The sequence below is a fragment of the Artemia franciscana genome, chromosome 5 (assembly GCF_032884065.1).
Source record: "Artemia franciscana chromosome 5, ASM3288406v1, whole genome shotgun sequence".
NCBI classification, from domain to species: Eukaryota; Metazoa; Arthropoda; class Branchiopoda; order Anostraca; family Artemiidae; genus Artemia; species Artemia franciscana.
Window position 1 is genome coordinate 388793 of NC_088867.1, and position 21362 is coordinate 410154.

Consider the following 21362-nt stretch of genomic DNA (forward strand, 5'->3'; position numbering starts at 1 on the left):
TGAGCATTTCTGATATTTATATTTTCTTCTCCATAATTCAGTCGTGACACATTTTTCGCTGCTCCTTCTGAAGGAATGACTAAGAACGTAAAATACAAAGTAAATTTTTTTTTTTAGAAAAGAAAATAATAGTAATAACAATTTCACATAGTGCTAATTTTTGATGTGACTTGATTACCGAATTCTGTACCATTATCTGATTGCTTTAAATTACACAAAAGACCCTTGTTTTTGCAACTGCATTTAGTTGATGAGTACTTCCTTTTGGAGTGACAGTGCATAGAGCCTTACCCCTTACCTTACCATAGACCTTAGATCTACTTGTGCCACCAGAGGCACCCAGGGCATCCCAAGACTTCCCCAGTTTTTTTTCTGAACTGGGCAGCTGCGTATATGTCATCCCGATCGGGTTGAAGAGAAGCATGGATACTGTACGAACAGACTGGTATGTTCGACGTAAAGTTTTTTGAGGTCTTTCCCGTCTTCGACTTCAGTTTGGGTGCCAGTATAAGTGTCTTTTTGGATCTGAGTGTCCCGCATTCGGAGAGCATGGCCCAAGAATCTCTACCTCCGAGCAAAAATACTATCTGTCACTAGAGGCTGGTTGGCAAGTTTGCAGAATTTTTCATTTGCGATTCTGTCTGACCAATGAATATTTAAAATTCTCCGAAGAGAATTATTCTCGAGTGCAAGGAATCTCTTTTTCTGTTGCTGCCTCAAACTCCAGATTTTGGCTGCGTACAGGAGGACCAGTATGACGATGCTGTTGCACAGGTGTAACTTAAGCCGGGTCGAGTAATTTTTCGATTTCCATGTGTGCTTGGGCCTATTGAAAGCGGCTTCCCCTTGAGCTATTCCAGTCATTATTTCTTTGAATACTGATCCCATATTCGCCACTATAATTCCGACGTATTTGAATTCCATTACCTGTTTGATTTCCTCATTTCCACATTTGATATGAAGTTTGGAATCAGCAGTTGCCATTGTTTTGGTTTTGCTCGAATCTCTTTTTAGGCCAATGTGGCTTGCTTTTTCACTGACCTTGTTTAAAAGTTCTTGCAGACATTGCTTGCATAGCCTTAGCATTGTAATATCATCTGCAAAGTCGTGGTCACCAACTGTCACTTCTGCGAGAAGTTTGATACCATCGGTCACGGAGTTGCGGAGAATAAAGTCAATGATTATCATGAAAAGTAACGGCGAGAGTTCACAGCCTTGTTTGAACCCAGATAGAATTAAAAAATATTGAGTTTGGCCTTTGGATGTCTTGATGCAGCACTCGCAATCCTTGTAAAGAGCTATGATAATTGCGATTATTCTACTTGAGATCCCGTAATAAAAAAGGATCTTCCACAAACTTGCCTGATCTACAGAATCAAAGGCCTTTCATAGTCTATAGAAATCATGTAAAGCTTTGAGCGCCATTCCCGAATTTCTTCATTGAGAACTCGCAAAGTAAATATAAGATCAGTGCAAGAACGGTTCGGAGCCCGCATGGCTAGTCCCTTAGGTGCTTTTTGATCTCATTTAGTATTCTCTTCAGAACGATGCGACACAGTAGTTTACCAGGGACCGAAATCAAGCCTTTTCCTCGACAGTTTCCTGAGGCACTGGTATTACTCTTTTTGAACAGGCGTGTTAGTATAACGCGCTTCCAGTCAACTGGTACCTTTTCTTTTTCCCTCATTGTAGTGAAGAAGGCGGTAAAGAATTTTATCAGTGCTGCAAGAGGGACCTATATTATCTCTACTGATATACGGTCTTCTCCTGGGGATATACCATTCTTCAATCTCTTGGAATCTGCTTGAATCTCCGTAGCGCTTGGGAGATCCACACGAATTTTGAGGGAGAAGGAATGTGTTGCAGGAATATCGGGTGGCTCATCGGATGGTGGCCTAGTTTGGTTTTGTTCTCGGTCAGGGTAAGGTGGTCATTCCTTGTGCTCTTCTTTACGGTTTTGTCTGCTTTGTGATAGCGTGCATTTTTCAAGATTAAACGGCCTTGTGTTTGGCTTTGAAGAAGGGTTTCTCTTATGTGTTACCTTTCCCTTATAAGATTAAAAGTTTGGTCAGAGAGCCATTGGTCCTTAGGGCGTTTCTTGTACCCCCGTATTTCTATCGCCATCGTGTGGAAGGAGTTTCTTGTGGCTTCCCACAGTTCTTCTTGGTCTGTATTTTCTGGAACAGAAAGTGATTTGAATCTGTTAAAAAGTTCGATCATGAAGTTTTTTTTACTGTGTTATAAAGTAGTTTATCTGAGTCAAAATGTGGGTTTGGATAGGGTACTTGTTTAACATTTTTCTTCAGTTTGAATTTAAATTTGGCAATCCTCAGCTTGTGATCTGACTCTACATCAGCTCTTCTGTGTGAAATTACGTCCATGAGGCTAGTGTGCCATTTGCAACTGACTAGGCAGTTGATCGATCTGATTTGAGGTTCTGCCATCCGGAGATGTCCAGGAATATTTGTGGATATCACGGTGTTGGAACAAAATTCCTCTAATAACTGGGTCATTTGAAAGCGCAAAATTGATTATAAGCTCACCATTTTCGTTCCGATTACCGAGGCCATGGCAACCCCTAGACTGGAGGCAATATTCACGGTTGTCACCGATTTTTGCATTGAAATCACCAACAAAACAAGCTATGTTATGTCTAGGCATTTACTAGCAATTTATTGCAGGGATATGTAAAATTCTTCTTTAAATCATCGCTTGCTTCGTTTGTGGGTGTGCAACAGACCACCATAGACAATTTTGAACGCGGGCTGGCAAACCTATTAGTTAGTAGAATTCTGGATGAAACTGGCTGCCACTTTAAAAAGGATAGGCTAGTTTTTCTCGTCATCATAGGGGCAATTCCGTGTTCTTTCCTTGACTCTGGTCAGCTGAAAGTGATGTTGTGACTACTTGGCAGCTTTTCAAGGCCTGAACCAGGCTATCGTACCTCTGAAAGAGCGAGGATGTCTACATAATGCTGGCTCATTTATTTCAAAACTTGTTCTGTCTTGGACAACTAGGACATTGCTTGAACGTTCGAGAATCCAAATTTAAAGGAATTTTTCACTGTCAAAAATTGTGGCCGGGGGCTTACGGTTGTCATAAAAAACAATCCGATCCGAGGCTATTCTCAATAGATGATTCTGTTACTTAGGGTTTTTGACAGGAGTGGGTCGCAAGCCCAGAGCCCAACCCTACCTCTTTATCCTGGCTTGGGACAGGCTGCTAGTCTGTTAGGATATTCTTTGAGACTGCCATTTCCTGAACTTTCAATAGAAAATTCCATCAAGTTCAATCGAAAAAACAAAATTGACACTTCCTACATCTGAATATCTTTATCTTTTGCACCTAAAGGGAGAAGTTAAATGGATTTTATAAGATTTTTATAAGACCGTCGGCTTTTATCAGAGCGTCGGCTCTTAGTTTTCTATGGATTGTTCGAATCTATTATCCAAGCTCTGCAAGTTATTGCAAGACCGTCAAATTAAAATTAAATAGTTTGGCCACACAGACTAAACAGTTTATAAAGGACGACACATGGTAATCCTCTAAGTTGTGTTCATATGCGTGTCTAGCTAGAATCCCATGTCAAGACATGTGTCTGGCCAGAAATAAATATCTAGGCAACTACCGTTCACAAGTAAAATTTGGTGCTCGGCGTAACAAATTAAAGCCGAGAATCAAGTTTTTGATTCTAAAATTCAGAGTCTAGGATTTTCGACTAAAGAGAACCAGAATGTGTTAAGTTCCACTATTTTCATTATCTATGTGTTCATTTTGAATTGATTTTCTTGTGTTTATCTTCTTTTTTTTTATTTTAAGCAAATATGCAGCAGCAGACAGAATACTAAAGCACGCTAAGGCAATTGTTGGCTGGTCTCATCCATTATCTTAGTGACAGTAAAAACAGGAATTAAAATTTTAATATTTTTGCCAGCAAAAGCTCTTTTGATTGGTTAGAAATGACGACTAAAATCCATTTGAAATTAAATTCTTAGTTTTACCTAACCGCTGAATTTTATTTGTGAAAGGTAGTTGCCTAAGCATTGATTTCTGGCCAGACAAGCGTCTAGACATGGGATTCTAGCTAGACATGCTTGTGATCTTCGCTTTAAGGGATCAAATCTCTTTAAAGCCACATTTGAGTTATGATTTGTAGATTTTTTACTTTTTAATTGAGCAAGGTTGAGCTATACTTTTGTTGGCTCAGTAAGATTTAAGTATCTAAAATGGTAAAAAATTAAGATTTAACCAAGAAAGATTATCAAAAAGATGTGTTGGAACATCTTTTCTCTACTGTCTGATTTTGATTACTAGTATTTCTTATTACTGAGTTTGCAATGATAATGGATAAAATCTTAGAATAAAAACCTGAAAGAAAAAATGTCAACTACATTCTACCAGTCTGATAGGCTATGAACATGTTTGTCAAAGACATAGCCACGTCTGTGAAAAAGGTAAGGAAAACGTGACCGGGATACTAGAGAACGGAATGTCGAGGGAATTTATTTGGTCTTTAAAAGAAAACGGTTTTTGAAAAGGGTAATTACATTCTATGTCACAACTAAAAGTCACTGAAAATTGATATAAGTTCACATCACCAATACCTTTAAGCAAGATGAAAGAAAAATGTGAAAAAATGATGAGTGACATTCCATATAAATTTATAAAAGTAGAAGGCTTAATTTTTTTTGCAATTTTTTATGTCTTATTTAATAAAAAATTGTACCAAAGTAAAATTTTGATTACTGGATTTGTTTCTCCTTGCGGTAGGCTATTTTGCGGTAGGCTGATTTTTTTGTGTCTTATTTAATAATTAATTGTACCAAACCAAAATTTTGATTGATAGATTTTTTTTTATTGCGGTATGCTACCTATAGACTAGTATAGGCTAAGAAATTACACCCTGTTGGGCAAACAAGTTAGAAAAGCTGCGATTTTTGACATATGTTTGACCATTATCAAATTTACAAAATAAAAATGTTTACAATTATGATTTTTCAGGTGCCTGTTATGCTGAATTTGGAGTTAGAGTCCCTCATACCTCAGGCTCTGCTTATAGCTATATTTATGTTACAATGGGAGAATTTCTAGCCTTCATAATTGGCTGGAACATGGTTCTTGAGTATTTAATAGGTAAGAATTTTGTTTACGTATGTGCTGTTTTTTCCTATATCTTGAATAATAACCATATAACTTTGATAATAATTACATAGCTTTCAAACAGATAAAGACAACATAATTTCTAAATGTCGCCAACTCTTAATTCTTCTTCAAATATCGTCATATGTTTAAAATATATTGTTTCTATTATCCTAATATTGTGCTTCTGTGAAATTAATTTCAGTTACAAAAAAACATACCATACCACAACATGGCTAGCTTATTATCAAAAACTCATTTTTATTTGTCTATATTACCAAAAAAAGACTTTGAAGAAAATTAATAACTTAAAGGCCTTTCCCTCGGACTATGGAGGGGGGTCATGTCATCCCCAGAGACATAGTTCTTGGACTTTCCAAAGAGTTGAAGTATTTTTTATAATATATTCTCTGCTAGTGCAATATCTAAGTAATATCACAAAAGCTGTTGTCAGGAGACTGGATGCCGAGTGTGTAAGCATGCATTTAGTTCACTAGGCCACCTTCTCAGCGGAGGTATAAAAAAATGATCGTCTATTACAGTGACAGCGGGTGGCTGCAATGCTACCGTTATCTTATTTTTTAACAACCAATGTGTACTTTGTAACACAATCGTCTTGACCTCTAAGAAACGATCGGTAAAAAGAAAAAAATACTCTGTCGACAAAAACCTTCAGCTAAAAGAGCCAAGTGTGCTTCAGGCCATAGCTCTTCAGGTTTTCTGACTTTTTACCTGGTCTAAAATATTCACATTCTTATTAAGATTTGTTAGTTCTGAACTGCTTGTCTATGAAAACAGATCTTATTTTCCATACACCATGAAAGTATTATTTAAACTACCGAGTCACAGGCCGTGCCTTTATTTGCACTATTCACAACGATAATTTCTGATGTAATATGATTTCTCAGAATCAGCTCACCTTATGTTGTCATGAGATTGCTAGAGTTACTCAATATATGTTGGGTTTTTTTTTTTTTTAGCCCACCATGTTGGTATTTGCCAAACAATCCTCCAAGTACTTCTACTGTTCTCGTAGTCATTACTTTTGAAACTATCCAATAACCACAGTTTGTCACTGCAATGGGTCTATAGCTACGTAGGTCACCTTCTTCGTCTTCTTTTTAATTACAGAGATGGACAACTCACCGTACACCCAACTTTTAGCGACAAATTCGTTTGGTAGGTCTGCAAATGTTATGCCTAAATCAAATAAAAAATGCTTGTAAGCTTTCCAATTATAGTCTTCAATCTTTTTTATCAGCAGGGGAGACCGGCTATAGATGGGACCTTCAAGTTTGTAGAGTCTTGATGCTCTGTAAAATAATTGAAAATATAACTGAATCACTGCTTCTAGTAGCCCACATGTGAGTGAAGTTTCGTCAAGATGACTGAATGTTTTTTCAACAACTTGGAAAAAGTAAGTTTTTAAGGTTGTTTTATAATTCTGTTCAGAATTTTCAATGCTTGGCCATTCCTGAACGCCTGAAGGTAGGAAATCCATACTCCTCAGGTTAAATTGTATTCATCAAGGTCTAGAAGCTTAAGAAATTATAAATTTACTGGCGCTATCTTCGAGAAAAGCAAATAAATCTAAAAATGTTGCTACTAGGGAGCACTGGGACAAATGAGGCCTCATTCAAGTGCTGATCTATATATATATATATATATATATATATATATATATATATATATATATATATATATATATATATATATATATATATATATATATATATAACAAATGAGGCCTCATTCAAGTGCTGATCTATATATATATATATATATATATATATATATATATATATATATATATATATATATATATATATATATATATATATATATATATTATATATATATATATATATATATATATATATATATATATATATATATATATATATATATATATATATATATATATATATATATATATATATATATATATATATATATATATAAAAATAAGTTGTCTGTCTGTGTGTCCGTCTGTCTGTCAGGTGACGTCATGTTTCTGTGTTGACTGACGTCATGAAATTAGTTGTCGTCATTTTTGCTTTGACGGTGACGTCATTAATGGTATTTAAGACATTTGTTCACGGAAAAATGTTTAATTGTAAAATGACTGAAGAACCTACAATGGCAACAGCCGAGGAAGCTGCTCAAAGAGTTTATGCCAAAAAACTTGCTGCTGATAGAGAAAGTAAGAAAAGAAAGCGTTCCAAGGAATCACAAGAACAGCAAGAAAACAGGCTTGCAGCTGATAGAGAAAGTAAGAAAAGAAAGCGTGCCGGGGAATCACAAGAACAGCAAGAAAACAGGCTTGCGGCTAAAGAACTTAAAACCGCGCAGTTAGATGAAAATCCACCTGGACAGCGAGAGTCAAAACATATCAAAACTGAAAATGATAGCGATGATGATTGGGTTTGGGATTTTGACTTGGATAAGGTCATCAATGCCTACCAGAGTTAAGTTAAAAAAACAAATAGTGACGCTGAGTCACTATGACAGTTCGTCATAGTGACGCTGAAAAATAAAGAAGAAAAAGAAAACTGAAAAAAGAAAAAAGGTAAAAAACTAAAAAGAAAAAACACTCAAAGAGAAATTACAGACCGGGATACAAATGACGACCGAGACAGAGGGAATAAAAGTGACGACCGGGAACCTCAAAGAGAAATTACAGACTGGGACACCCGGACACAAATCACGACCGGGACACAGGGAATATAAATGACGACCGGGACACAGGGACACAACTACAACGGGGACGCCGGGGGCACAGGCGGGATATATAAATGACGACCGGGACACAGAGATTGTTCGAATAGAAATTACAGACCGGGACACCGGGACACAAATGAAGACCGGGACACCGGGACACAGGGAATATAAATGACGACCGGGACACTCAAAGAGAAATTACAAACTGGGACACCGGGACACAAATGACGACCGGGACACAGGGAATATAAATGACGACCGGGACACAGGGACACATCATTAGAATAATGAGGTATAGATCTAAATACGGATTGTTTTTCCCATGGACAATTATATGTTGCATGTTCAAGAGTCAGTAAACCTGACAATCTATTTATATGCACAGACAATGGGACAGCGAAGAATGTACGCGCGCGGGGGGGCTGGGGGGGGCGCAAAGCGCCCCACCAACTAGATGTTGGGGTGGGGCAAAGCGCCACCCCAACAGCTAGTATATATATATATATATATATATATATATATATATATATATATATATATATATATATATATATATATATATATATCGAAATGCAGTTCCGGTTACTATTGAGCCGGATCGCTCCTTACTACAGTTCGTTACCATGAACTGTTTGATAATACAATTAACCGTAGACAAAGAAGATATTTCCGTAAAATCAATTATATTTCACTATGTGAGGCTCCTCACAAGCCCTCAAATATAATATTTCCTCTGTACATCCTAAAAATCACAACATAATAAAAAAATGTTTGCAAAAAAAATTAAAACCAAATTAGCATATTAATTTTATTTATTTTAACTAATAATAACCATATAATAATCCAATTTTGATTTTTGTTTCAGTTATTTAAGAATGACTCCTGAATCACAAAGGGTGTTTAATTCAAATAATTTAACTTTAAAAGTTAAAAAAAACTTAAATGTAAGAGCCAGCTAATGAGGAGAGGCAATCCCCGCAAATACGTAACATTTTCTGTTCGTATCAAGTTTTAATGTTGCTCTTTACTTTCAGTTGAAAACACTTGCTTTTTTTAATTTATGAATATAGCCTTACTATTTGTAGGCAACATGGCAAATATTGTTGCACCAGATAGTAAATGACAGACCGGTCAAACCTACTGAAGTATTTTGTAGCCTACCATTTGAAGTGAAAATTTTAGAACTTCAAAAAACTATTGTGAATTACTCATAAACTGAACAACAAAATGACCTTTTGGACCTACAACCTAAATGATATTCCATGAAGGTATTTTTAAAGAGAAGCTCTCTATTTAGAAGGGACAGTGAAACCTTGAAAAACAGATCTTCTGCTTAAATGAAGCCCAAGAAAACTTTTTTCACCTTCACTGCTTTGCTGATTCGCAATTTATGAGGCTAAACAAGCTAATTTTTTTAAAGCTGGCTCAAAATTCTAGAGAGGATAATTTTTGCTTTCTTGGAAAGTGAACTAGGCTAGAAAAATAAAATTCAGTAACAAATGAAGTTTAAATGGTTTATTCACTTAAACATGTTTTACAGCATAACTTCTCATGCTGCTTGCTTTTTGTATTGCAGCTAAATTAATAAAAGAATTCCCCATAATTAAAATAATTAAAATTCCACCAAGTATAATATAGGCTATAGGACTACCATATAATTTGGGCTAGGCCAGAGACACGGCCGATGTTTGGACATTACAAGACTAGTTACCGGGTTACCTAGAAGACATAGTTACCGGGTTTTAAAATTATACTGAATAAAATGGCTATCTCAGAATTTTGATCGAATGAATTTTAGGAAAAAAGGTGAGTGAGAGGGGGGCACTTGCACTCCATTATTTTTAGGCGCCTAAAAAGGGCACTAGAACTTTTATTTTTCTTTCAAATGGTCCCTTTCTGGATATTCTAGGATTATTAGTTCGATGCGATCACCCCTGGGGAAAACATAAAATAAAAAGAAATAAATAAACACGCATCACCGATCTTTCTTCTGGCAAAAACTACAAAATTACCTTTTTGCAGATGAAATCTTGAAACTTTTACAACATGATTCTAGAATACGCTGAATCTGGTGGTGTGATTATCATCAAAATTCATTGACTTTTCAGGGGTGTTCCCCCCTTTTACAAAAATCAAGCAAATTTTCTCAGGCATGGCAACTTTTGATGCGTAAATAAACTTAAAATCTTATATGTTTAAAGTCAAAAAGATAAATCGATTCTTTTAATATATGTATTAACATTAAAATCTCTTTTTTTTTAAGTTTCAGTTACTATTGAGCCACGTCGGTCCTTACTTACATTTCATAACCACGAACTGTTTGACATTCCTAGCTGTGGTCCTAACTTTCTTCTCTAGGACATCATCAGCGACTTCAAAAATTGTTTTCCAAAATTTTTTTCCATCTATCCTCCACACTGTCAAATTTTAAAATATCTAATTTAGTATTCAACTGTTCCTGGAAAGTTTCTCTCAAATTCTCATCCTGGAGTCTACCAACATCATAACTTTCTGAGAGGTAGTTACCCTTCTGAAATTTCAGCTTTAAACTAACCCTAGACACTACTAGTTGCTGGTCTTTACTTTTAACATCGATAACAGAAATTCCGATATACCCTAGCATCTTGTATTTTATCCCGCCAGTCTTCGGTTTGCAATAATAAAATCAATAAAGTTTCGGTCGTATTATCTCGTAAATACCATGTCAACTTATGGACCATTTTATGAGCAAACACTGCATTGGTTATAACTAAATTGTTATGCCTACAAAATCCAAACAGTTTGTAGCCATTGCTATTTCCTTTTCTTGCACTAAATTCACCTAGGGTAGGCTAGGCTATCTATCCCTATTTCTACCCATATATGCATTAAATTCTCCTAATAAAAAGCACCATAGTTCTACATGAGACCCACTCTATTCTCTCCTGTAACTGTAATTAAAATTCATCCGAATCACTAGTATTCTATTAGTCGGTTCTACAGGGGCGTATACTACTACTATTGATACCCTGAATTTTTCGTCATAAAATGAGCAATTAATATTCCATTATTAATATCTTCTTAGCCTAAACAAGACTTAACAGCTTCTTTATTCATTATAGGCCCTACTCCTAGTGAATGTATCCCATCCTCCCTGCCTGAGTAAACAAGTTCCATATCACCTAATTTCATGCTTCCTCTCCCTTGACTTTTAGTTTATAAAACTCTCAATAAGTCCAGTTCGAATCGTCTGAATTCGATAATCAAAATGTACATACGATAGTTATTTTTTGACGTCGTAACATTCCAAGTTCTAATTTTCATGTTTTTTAAATAATTGAAATTTTTTTGGCCTGAGGAAAAGAAATAGTCCTAGACACCAGTGCAGGATGGCGACCAACACATCTTCTCAAATCTAAACCGAAGCGCTTAAGTAGGTTTAAAATTGAACAAAAAGAAGTCCCTGGGACCTACAGTATGAATGGAAGCTTGAAAACTTCGTGTAATCCTGGGCCAATTTTGATCAAAACATCAAAACTATCAACAAATGTTGAAATCCAGCACAGGCAGTCTCGAGCCTACTACCTCCGACTAATTATATATTCACTCCTACAAATATTATGTTAATATGGGGAGGCAACCCTTAGTAGGTAAACTAGCTATGTAAGGGTTCTTCTGTCTGAAATCTCCCACAAAAACAGACCAAGCCCAGAAGAATTATACATTATCCAGAATCACGTTTGACTGTTGTTTCGTTTACTAGGCTATAATTTCCTCACGGGGCGCCACTCCTCAAGTGGAAATAGAGGTGACCGCAGGATCCCCTGTCTTGCAGGTAACCCAAAAGGTCGATGCTGCCGTCTGCACAGGCCTGCCTCACATATCTTCATAAGAAATTATAACCGATTACATGATATTCAGTATAAAGATAATACTAAAAGAAAACGAAATATGAAAATAATTTAGGAGTTTTGTTTACCAGCTGATTTTTACAAATAAAAGTGTACCGTGGGGGCCCTCTGTGATCACCCATTTCAAGAAGGTGTCATTTCTACATAAATATATCTTGGGTTCTAGCCGTACTAGGTTTTCGGGTGGAAAAGATGAAAAAAATGAGCATTTTATCAATTTAGTAAATTGAAGATGAAAATATAAAATATCCTTTCAATATCATCCTTTTTTCCAGAACAAGTCCAAAACTTCGAATAGATAACAAATAGTGTTTTTACGTGATTATTTGCAAATCCACCAGCCACAACGAACGCAATTTTGCTCGTTTTACTGGCTCAGTATTCCTGAAAAAAAAAACTTATCCCTTAGAATCGATTAGTCAAAAGCATGGGCTGATTCAGTTTTTAAAAAGCCTGTTTTTTTTTCAACGCAGAAAAAATGAAAAATGTGATTTGTTTGCAAACAGAAGAAAATCTAAAAAAATAAACCAATTAAATTACAGGTTACTTTTTAACACAGACACATTGGACAGTAATTTGTCTTTTTCTTTTTGCACCGATTTTCTTGCTTTTACTCCAAAGCTCATGTACTTCTTGAATTGTATAATTTACTATTCCAGTAAACAAAGGAATACCTTAAGCTATCTTAGGAAAGTAAGTAAAAAGTTGGAAATATTCGTCTAGAGGACATTTATCAACTAATTTGTATTTGCAAATACTTGCTTGTATCGTAAATTTTAGATGACATTAATCATGGCATTCTTTACTTTGGTTGCACCAAGTCTCGTTTTTGCTGCCGGAGAAACTTACAGTCGCAAGTGTCAAGCTGTAGAAAGAGAAAAGTTTCCATGCTCTTTATTAAAGCGAATAATTTTTCATATTTTTAATTTGTGTGCATTTGGCTCTTCTTGGTCCAAACGCACACACATAAGCTACAAATCAATCGAGAAGAAAATTATGACCCCAGTTCGGGCTTCATGTTGACTAAGCTTATATTTTACGTTTTTTTATTCATTTGCTAACCTTGGTACAAGGTCAAGCAAATAAAAATTAAGCAAAACTGAAAAAGCAATTTTAGTTAATGTTCGGACCCGGTCTCGGAGGCCCATGTTTCCAACTACAATTTTTATTTTACATTTTCACATAGGGCTTCCGTCGTCCACTGGACAGGTCCTCCGATCATTTTTTCATGCTAAGTCAACACTAATGAGCTGAACATTAGAATGCTGCCACACTAACTAAGACGGGGCTTAACATAAAACTGAGGAGTATATACCAATAAAACATCACCCCAATCAGTTACGAACTGAACGTTTTGCGTATTTTCTCCCCTTTAGATTTTTTCCAAAAACTGGTCCCATGCAAAACTTTAAATCAAATTCATCTTAAAAATTATGAAAGAGTCATATACACTCATTAGTTTTGAGCCTGAGAACACACCTTTTATTTCTGTATAGATCATATTTTCCGAAAGCTCATGTCCAACATTAAAGTTAATAGTATATATTAATGAAGCAGTTTCAAAACCGGAAGTTTCTGAAGTAGGAGTTTTTCTATTTCAATATCATTCTTTGTATCAAATTTTACTCGGAACGAAGACTGGACACGCTATCTCCAAATTCAACTAATTACAAATCATTATTTGTTCTACTGATCAATTAGAGTAGTATCTTTGACTCTATCCAATGCTGCAACAAAATGACTGACCTCTTTCTCCCCAAGTATATCCAAACTGTTTGACAGTTTAGGGATAATTATTTTTGGAATCTTGCTAGGTAAAATGTCTTTATTAGTGTCAGTTATATTTTGTTAGGAATACTTTAATGAAAATTTAAGAACATTTCGTAGCTTAAAGGGTAGAGTAGTCAGGGGTCTTGGAAAACTAATATGGTAATAAAAGTGTTTTACCCATTTGAAACATATGCTTTGAAATTCAACTCAATTCAATGCCACCACAAACTCAAGGACACTGAAAGCTGTCAGATGCATATGCTAGAAACTATTAAAAGGCCGACCCAACTGGAGTTTTGTTTTTGACCTTTGAACTATTTTGAAGAAAATGATTATCTGAAAATTTTGAGCGGATGCAACTAGGGGAAAGGACTCTAGGGGGGGGAGGCTTGTTGCCCTCCTATCACTTTTAACTCTTGAGAAGTGCACTAGAAATTTTTATTTACAATCGAATAATCCCCCTCCGAAGTCTATACGATCATCCCTTCCATAAAAAACCTTATATGCTTCCATGGCACATTTTACAACCCTTGTCCCTGGATTCGGGGTGGGGAGCTTTTTTATTCCTAGAGTTCCTGTTATACTATCTTTGGTCTATTTTTAACAAAATGGCTGCATAAAAAATACTATTGGACGTATTTGGGGAAAGAAGGTTCGGAGGGAGGGGGGTTAGTCGCCATCGGGTCACTTTTGACTCTTAAAAAGTGAATTCAAACTTTCAGTTTCTAATTAATTGAGTCCTTTCCAAAGTTCATGCGACCATTTTTTCCATAAAAGGCTTATATGCCCTGGCGCCATAATTTACAACCCTTCTCGTGGCTCTGCGGGGGATATATTGACAACGAAGTTTTTGTTTTTTATTGTTGGAGTATTTCAAACAAACTGACTTTCTCAAAATTTTCATTTGATGCATTTGGGGGAAAGGTGCGTTTGTGTAAGGGGGTGGGGCTACATGCCCTTTGTTAACTTTTGACTCTTAAAAAGGTAACTAGAACTTTCCAATCAATCTTTCCAATTTAAATTTTCAATCAATTGAGCCACCTTCGAAGTTTATACGACAACCCCTTATATAAAAACCTTATACACCTTCGGCCGTATTTGATGTTTGAACTATTTTAAAAATGGTTTTCTCAAAATTTATATCGGATGGATTTGGGAAAAAAGAGCTAGGAGGAATGCTAGTTGCCCTCGTATCTCTTTGATTCTTAAAAAGTGAACTAGAACTTTCAATTTCCAATCAAGTGAACCTTCTCGGGATTGCCCCCAGAGCATAACGTACAACGCCTACCCCCGGGTCCTATGGAGTTGCGTCAACACCTCATTTTTTTCTTATTTGACCTTTGAACTATTTATAACAGAATGGCAATCTCAAAATTGTAATCGGATGGATTTGAGGAAAAGGGGCGTCGATGGCTAGTTGCCCTCAGGTCTCTTTTGTGACTCTTAAAAAGTGAACTAGAACTTTAACTTTCTATTTAAATGAGCCCTGTCTGAAGTTTAAACGAGCATCCATTTCATACGAACCATACATACCCCTAGGGTATAATTTACAATGCTTGTTCTCAGACCCCGGGGTGTTGTATCGATATGGGAGTTTCGGACCTTTGTACTATTTATAACACTAAAGCTTTCTAAAATTGTTTATCTGATTAGTTTGGGGAAAAAGGGCATGAGAAGGGGGATGAATAGTTGCCATTGGATCTCTTTTGACTCTTAGAAAGTGAACTAGAACTTTAGATTTCCGTTCAAATGACTCCCCTCTGAAGTTCATACGAGCATCCCTTCTATAAGAACCATAAATGCACCAAGGTCATAACTTACAATGCTTGCCCCAGGCCCTGAAGGGGTTGAATTGACAGCGGGGTTTTTGTTATATAACCATAGAACAATTTTTAACAAAATGGCTATCCGAAATTTTTTTCGGATGCATTTGGGGAAAAAGGGTGGAGGAGGCTAGCTGCACTCTGGTCTCTTTTGACTCTTAAAAGCTAAACTAGAGCTTTCAATTTCCAATCAAATGAGCCCTCTCTGAAGTATATACGAGCTTCATTTCTATAACAACCATATATGCCCCCAGGCATAACTCACAACACCTGCCTCTCGGCCCTGAGGGAGTATGTTGACCGCGGAGTTCTTGGTGTATAATCTTTGAATCACTTTAAAAAAAATTACTTTATCAAAAATTTTATCGGATGGGTTTGAGAAAAATAGGGCATGGAAGGGGGGCTAGCTGCATTCCGTTATTTTTTGACTCTTAAAAAGTGAACTAGAACTTTCAATTATAAATCGAATGAGCCCTCTCCGTAGTTTATACGAGTATCCCTTCCGTAAAAACCATATGTAACCCCAGAGCATAATTTACAACGCCTGTCCCCGCTTTTTCTTATCTGACCTCAACAAAATGGCTATCCCAACATTTTTATCGAATGGTTTGGGAAAAAAAGGCGGTGGGATCTAGTTGCCCTTGGATCTCTTTTTACTCTTAAAAAGTAAATTAGAAGTTTCAATTTCCAATCAAATGAACCCTCTCTGAGGTTTTTGTGAGCATACCTTTCAAAAGAACCATATACACCCCCAGGATATAACTTAAAACACCTGTCCCCCAAGCCCTGTGGGGCTGTGTCGACACCAGAGTTTTTGTTATCTGACCTTTAAACTATTTAAAAAATGACTATCTCAAAATTTTTATCGGATGAATTTAGGGAAAAAGGGTGTGGGGGCACTAGTTGCTATCCATCTCTTTTGACTTTTAAAAAGTTAACTAGAACTTCCAATTTCCAATTAAATGAGCCCTCTCTGACGTTTATACGAGGATCCCATCCATAAGACCCCCAGGGCATAACTTACTACGCCAGGCCCCAGGCCCTGGGGGATTGTGCTAACACCGAAATTTTTTATAGGATCTTTGAACTATTTTTAACAAAATTACTATCTCAAAACTTTAATCGGATGAATTTGGGGAAAAAGGCCGTGGGGGAGGGGGAATAGTTGCCTTCAGATCTCTTTTGACTCTTAAAAACTAAACTAGAACTTTCAATTTCCAATAAAATGAGCTCTCTCTGAAATTTATACGAGTATCCCTTTCCATAAGAACCGTACTTGCCCCTAGAGCACAGCTTATAACACCTCGCCAGGCCCTAGGGGTTTGCGTCGACACAGGAGTTTTTCTTACCTGACATTGGAACTATTTTTGACAAAATGGCTATCTCAAAATTTCTATCGGATGGGTATAGGAAAAAAGGTTTGGGGGGAGGGGGGCAGTTGCCCTTGGATGTCTTTTAACTCTTAAGAAATGAACTAGAGCTTTACAATCAAATGAGCCCTCTCTGAAGCTTATATGAGCATCTCATTCCTAAACCATATACGCCCCCAGGACATAACTTACAACCCCTACCGCCTGAGCCTGGGGGGTTGTGTCGACTCCGGATTTTTCTTATCTGACCTTTGAACTATTTTCAAAAAATGGTTATCTCAACAATTGTGTCGAATCCGAATTTTTCAGTATGTGTTGTTGGAATTATTTCTAAAAAATTGCTATCTGAAAGTTCTTCTCGGATGGTTTATAGAAAAATAGGCGTATTAGGGCGGGGGGCTAGTTGCCCATTGATCTCTTTTGACTCTTAAAAAGTGAAGTAGAATTTTCAATTTTCAATCAAATGACTCCTCTTTGAAGTTTATACGAGCATCCCTTCCATAAGAACCATATATGCCCCCAGAGAATAACTTACAAAGCCTGCCCCCGAGTCCTGAGGGGGAGTTTCAACACTGGAATTTTTGGTTATATGATCTTTGAACCATTTTTAACAAAGTGCCAATCTCAAATTTTTTATCGGATGCTATTGGGACAAAGGGGCATGGGGGGATGGTTACCCTCTGATCTCTTTTGACTGTTAAAAAGTGAATTAGAAGTTTCAACTTCCAATCAAATGAGGGTCAAATGAGGGGGTGTTTATGGTTCAGTCAAATGAAAGAACCATATACACCCCCGGGACATAACTTAAAACGCCTGTCCCCCAGCCCGGTGGGGCTTTGTCGACTCCAGATTTATTGTTATATGATCTTTGAACTATTTTAAACAGAATGACCATCTCAAATTTTTTATAGGATTGATTTGGCGAAAAGGGCACCGGGGGGGGGCTGATTGCCCTCCAATCACTTTGACTTATATGGTATGGGCTCTAGCAAAATTTTAAGAATCAATAGATTTATTTAAAAGGAAAATCAGAGGCTTAATGGTGGTCGGGATTTAAAATAAGAGCTCTGAGTCACGATGTCCTTCTAAATGTTAAAATTCGTTCAGATCCGATCAAACACTCGTAAGTTATAAATACCTCATTTTCCTCTCCCTTCAGTCCCCCCCAAGTGGTTGAATCGGGGAAAACGACTTACCAAGTCAATTTGTGCAGCTCCCTGACACGCCTACCAGTTTTCATCGTCTTAGCACGTCCAGAAACACCAAACTCGCGAAAGCACTGAACCCCACCCCTTAACTCCCCCAAAGAGAGCAAATCTAATACAGTTACGTAAATGACGTATATACAATATTTGCTTATTCTACCCACCAAGTTTCATCCCGATTTCTCCACTCTAAGCGTTTTCCAGGATTTCCGATTTCCCCCTCCAACTCCCTCCAATGTCAAAAGATCTGGTCGGGATTTTAAATTAGCGCTCTGAGACATGAGTTCCTTCTAAATATCAAATTTCATTAAGATTCGGCAACCCATTCTTAAGTGAAAAATACCTCAATTTTTCTAATTTGTCCAAATTAGCACCCTCCAGCTTCTCCAAAGAGAACAAATCTGTTCCAATTATGTAAGTCATGTATCTAGAACTTGTGTCTATTCTTCCCATCAAGTTTCATCCCGATCCCTCCACTCTAAGCGTTTTCCAAGATTTTTGTTTCTCCCCTCCAACCCCCTTGGTCCCCGGATCCGATTCAAGCCAAAAATGGAGCATCTGAGACATAAGATCCTTCTTTATATTAAGTTTCATTAAGATCAGATCACCTATTCGTAAGAAAAAGATACCCCAATTTTCAAGTTTTCCAAGAATTCTGGTTTCCTACCTCCAACTCCCCCTAATGTCACAAGATAGGGTCGGAATTTAAAATAAGAGCTCTAATAAACAAGATCCTTCTAAATATCCAATTTCATTAAGATATGATCACCCGATTTTTTCTAATTTTTCCGAATTAACCCCTCCCCCTCCTAACTCCCCCAATTAGAGCAGATTTGTTCCAGTTATGTCAACCATGTATCTAGGACTTCTGTTTATTTTTCCCACCAAGTTTTATCTTGATCCCTCCATTCTAAGCGTTTTCCAAGATTTAAGACTCATCCCCCCCCAACTCCCCCAATGTCACCGGATCCAGTCGTGGTTTAAAGTAAGAGCTCTGAAACACGATATTCTTCGAAATATCAAATTTCATTGAGATCCGATCACCCGTTCGTCAGTTAAAAATACCTCATTTTTTCTAATTTTTCAGAATTAATCCTCCCCCCCAGCTACCCCAAAGAGAGCTGATCCGTTCTTGTTATTTCAATCACGTATCTAGGACTTGTGCTTATTTTTCCCACCAAGTTTCATCCCGATCCCTCCACTCTAAGTGGTTTCCAAGATTTTAGCTCCCCCTCCCCAATGTCACCAGATCCAATCGAGATTTAAAATAAGAGCTCTTAGACACAATATCCTTCCAAACATCAAATTTCATTAAGATCTGACCACTTGTTCGTAAGTTAAAAATATCAAATTTTTTCCAATTTTTCCGATTTAACCGTCCCCCACTCCCCCCCTCCCCCCCCCCCCAGATGGTAGCATCGGGGAAAAAACAATTACTAATTTAATCTAGTCTGGTTCCTGATACACTTACCAAATTTCAGTGTCCAAGCTTGCCTGTAAGTGCCTAAAGTAGCAAAACCGGGATGGACCGACCGACAGACCGACAGAATTTGCGATCGCTATATGTCACTTGGTAGATTTCAAGCACCATAAAAACAAATGAATAATGATAATAATAAAACACTGGAGCAGTATTGGCTTCATTGTAGGCAACGCAATTGCGTTGTCTCTGAAACGAAGAGATATTATTCTATAAATGAAGGGTTGCTCCCTCTTCAATACCTTTTTATTTATGCTAAAGTTTGACTGTTTGTCCTAATTCTCTAAGAGCATCTACTGAAACATGGGGGCAGTAAAATTAGAATAGAAAGATTTTTTAAAAGGTTCATCATCTTTAGCGTAAAGAGCCAGGTATTGAGGAGGGACCAAGCCTTCGTATATAGAATTAATCTGCCAACATTTTTATGCAATTTTCTTTAATTTTTCATGTAAGGTGAGCCAAATTCGAACCTGCACAAGTCTAAAAACGTTCAGAAGTTACAAAAAAACTGGTTTTTTTTTAACTGAAAGTAAGGAGCGACATTAAAACCTATAACGTATAGATATTATTCCGTACATGGAAAAGGCTATCTCCTCCTCAACTCCATGCTCTTTACGCTAAAGTTTTTATGGTGTTAAAAAGTAGAGTTGTTACAAAGAGTCAAATTTTAGCGTAAAGAGGGGAACGTTGAGGAGGGGACAGCCCCTTTTTTATACGAAATAATTTCTGATCGTTTTAAGTTCTAATGTCACTCCTTATTTTCACTTACAAAAATTGTATTTTATTTCATTGTAAAACAGATCAAACGTTAAAATAACAACTAAAAAAGATAATATCAGCGTTATATAAGGGTCAATCAGGGGTTGGAGAGGTGAATTGTCAGCGTAGCTACTATTATGTTGAAAAGGAGGATCAATTAAGGAATCAAACTGAATTTGTTTTATTAAGATATTTTCCCCTCGGGAGCCCGGGCAACCAAATTTCCAGACCCCTAAAAGATTACTTGGAATCAGACAGTTCGTGGTAACGAACTGTAGTAAGGAGCGACCCGGCTCAATAGTAACCAAACTCTAAAAAATGGAATTTTGATACCAATAGCTACATCACAAGAATCGCATTTTAATGCTGGTTTTAAATATATAAATTTCATCAAGTTTAGTCTTACCCATCAAAAGTTACGAACCTGAGAAAATTTGCGTTATTTTAGAAAATAGGGAGAAACACCCCCTAAAAGTCATATAATCTTAACGAAAATCACACCATCAGATTCAGCGTATCACAGAACCCTACTGTAGAAGTTTCGAGCTCTTATCTACAAAAATGTGGAATTTTGCATTTGTTGCCAGAAGGCAGATCACGGATGCGTGTTTATTTGTTGTTTTTTTTTCCCCAGGGGTGATCGTATCGACCCAGTTGTCCTAGAATTGCAAGAGGGCTCATTCTAACGAAAATGAAAAGTTCTAGTGCCCTTTTTAAGTGACCAAAAAATTGGAGGGCACCTAGGCCCCCTCCCACGCTAATTATTTTCCCAAAGTAAACGGATCAAAATTCTGAGATAGCCATTTTATTCAACGTAGTCGAAAAACCTTATAACTATGTCTTTGGGGACGACTTACTCCCCCACAGTCCCCGTGGGAGGGGCAACAAGTTACAAACTTTGACCTGTGCTTACATATAGTAATGGTTATTGGGAAATATACAGGCGTTTTCAGGAGGATTTTTTTGGTTGGGGGGAGGGGTTGAGAAGAGGAGGATATGCTGGAGGAACTTTCCATCGAGAATTTGTCATGGGAGAAGAAAATTTCCATGAAGGGAGAGCAGGATTTACTAGCATTATTTAAAAAAAAAAACAATTAAAAAATAAATGTGAAAAAGCTTTTTCAGCTGGAAGTAAGGAACAGCAATAAAACTTAAAACAAACAGAAATTATTACCCATATGAGGGGCTCACCTCCTTCTAATACC

General features: G+C 36.9%; 1 protein-coding gene across 4 annotated transcripts in view; it reads left to right on the forward strand.

Annotated features, from left to right (window-relative positions):
- Nucleotides 1-21362, forward strand: part of LOC136026833 (solute carrier family 7 member 14-like) — a 334289-nt gene that overhangs the window by 157622 nt on the left and 155305 nt on the right. For all 4 annotated transcript variants that reach the window (XM_065703537.1, XM_065703540.1, XM_065703539.1 and 1 more), the window contains exon 4: nt 5002-5133. In XM_065703537.1, coding sequence (XP_065559609.1) covers nt 5002-5133 — 132 coding nt within the window. The remainder of the gene's footprint in view (nt 1-5001; nt 5134-21362) is intronic.